This window comes from Trypanosoma equiperdum (genome assembly GCF_001457755.1).
Source record: "Trypanosoma equiperdum strain OVI genome assembly, contig: ctg_300, whole genome shotgun sequence".
Lineage (NCBI taxonomy): Eukaryota > Euglenozoa > Kinetoplastea > Trypanosomatida > Trypanosomatidae > Trypanosoma > Trypanosoma equiperdum.
In genome coordinates, this window is record NW_027124200.1 from 18,441 (window position 1) to 20,749 (window position 2,309).

Consider the following 2,309-nt stretch of genomic DNA (forward strand, 5'->3'; position numbering starts at 1 on the left):
TTACGCGTTGCGAACACCTTCAACTCGCGCGTAGATAATTTCACTTGGCTGCGTGGTCCCGTTCTGCATGGCAACACCGAAGGGCAAGCAGACGTCACACCCGAATTCCAAGAGTTCCACAACCTCCAAACGGAGGTCTTGCATTTCCTTCAGAAAGTTGGCCATGATCTCGTCCCCTTTCGTCCTTTCCAATACAACGTTCACGGCGTCTTCGCCCTCTTTGGTATTCACACCGGCGGCCTCCCGTTTGAGTAGCTCTTGCTGCATATCCTTCGCCCACGCAGCAGCTTCTGCACTGGCACGGACAATGTCGCGGGGAATGTCGACAACGGGAGCGCATGCACCAATTCGCGCCTTCTCGCCCTTGTGCTTCTCTTCCACAGTCATCATGCCACTATTTGGCGCGTACGGACGGAAGATGTCAATGACTATCTCAGAGAAGTTTTTGAGAGCGTAGTTAATCTTCAGCCGTGGTGAAGCAAGGTGATCGATAACGCCCGTGCGCAGAGACGAGGGCAGTCGGCTGTTGCTGCTGAAGGCATTGTTAAGCACCTCAAGCATCCGTGTTGGCATACGCCGTAGCCAAAGCACAGCATCTGCCGCTGCTGGATCGGTTAACGAAACGGCAACATCTTGCCGTGGGGGAAGAAGGCGTTGCAAAAAGGCTTTTGCAATGTTGAATGCGCTCCGCTTCGCGTCCTCCAAATCCTTCAGATCGCCAAGGTCAGGAACAGCGCACTCTAGCTCAATGCGCGTCCCCAGAAGGGACATTGCAAGAATGACGGAATGCATAAAGCCGATTAGCTGCTCCGGTTGGGATGCCGAAGGGCGGCCCGATTTGCTCTTAACCGGGGATGTAGGTTCAAAGAAGTGCTTCCCTTTTGTCATTCTCACAAGGGCGTCTACAGCCTTGAGACCGACGGTGATACCATGGTCAACTACACCATCCACTCCAAATAGTTTGGCGATGCGTTTAATAGCCGGCTTGATGAGACCCTGAAGCATATATTCACGGTCCCGCTCATTTCCCCACAGTTCCACAAACGGTTGCAACGTGGAGAGGAACAGTGGTGAGACGACAAAAACGTTGATCTTCATGGGAACATGGTTGCTTCCCCCAACGTTGCCTCCGTTTTTCGGTGGAATCACGAAAACCTCGACACGTGTGTCAATGTTGTGTAGCAGCATTTCCACGGCGACTGCAAACTTCTGGCCGTCCTCACCATCTTCGCACCACGGAGCTTTCTTGGCCGCCTCCCTTGCGTTCTCCATCTCCTTCCGAACCCACTCCACCACAAGGGCGGTTATTTTTGCGGCGACCTCTCTCGGGTTGGTTATCTGCTCACCGCTTTGACCCTGAACATTAACCACAGCGGAAATCCTCATAAGTTCCAGAACTGTCCCACTACACGGCTCCCTACGGAAGCACAGCGATAGGGAACGAAAGTTCTTTCCGGGAATGCAACGCAGGTTCGGCGCAGAGGCATTACCCTTAATGGACTTGCCCTTGTCTGTTTTCTTTGGTGGCTCCCACGGCCTCGGCCTCCCATTCAATTCTCCGCAAGCGGTGCACTTCTTGCAGTGCTTCTTTACCCACTCGTGTGTTCCCCGTATCTCGTTGCGGCTGATAACAACAACATCTGTCGTCCGTGTCGCGGAGCTACTCGAGCTTAACGTGGAGGGTTTCTTGTCGCCACCAGGAACAACAGCTTGTACCGCGGCCGCCAAAATCTTCCCCAAAACAACGCTGCTTTTGCCTGTAGAAGTTTCAAGTCCCTCCTCAATGGAGTAAAGAATGTCATCCACAGCTTTGCAACCGGTGTCAATCTCCGCAAAGTTAGGTGCGGCATTACCAGCCAGCATTTGTTGACTCTTCCGCCCACGAAGCTCAGACACACGCATGATAATATCCTGTGTGTACTGTTGCTGCTCCGCGACTACGGACGCAAGTGACTCACGCTGGGACCGTAACTCTTCCATTGCTTGCTCATGTTTCTCCTTCTCATCACGTATCGCCTGCTGCAACTCCGCTATGGTTGCCATTTGTAAGGGGTCCTCAGTAAATGCCAAAGAACGTGTACTGATAAGCGAATGAATATGTACCTATTGTGATATCACACATTGGACAGAGAACAAGGGGAAAAGGATTCGTTTGTTTTTCGAATGAAAACAATACCACACCGAAAAGGGATCACAAAGGACAGGGACGCGCACAATCCTTGTGCATAAAACACACACCAAATTACCAAACCACACAGCGCATATACACATAGTGGTGGCACACACACACACACACACACACACACACA

The 2,309-nt window shown here is 52.0% G+C and overlaps 1 protein-coding gene across 1 annotated transcript; it reads right to left on the reverse strand.

Moving 5' to 3' along the window:
- Positions 1-2,043, reverse strand: TEOVI_000111800 (uncharacterized protein; the record flags this gene model as incomplete). The annotated part of the gene is made up of 1 exon (XM_067224402.1): positions 1-2,043. One exon carries the CDS (start codon positions 2,041-2,043, stop codon positions 1-3), a length of 2,043 nt encoding a protein of 680 aa, XP_067080503.1.
- Between the last annotated feature and the right edge of the window lie 266 nt (positions 2,044-2,309).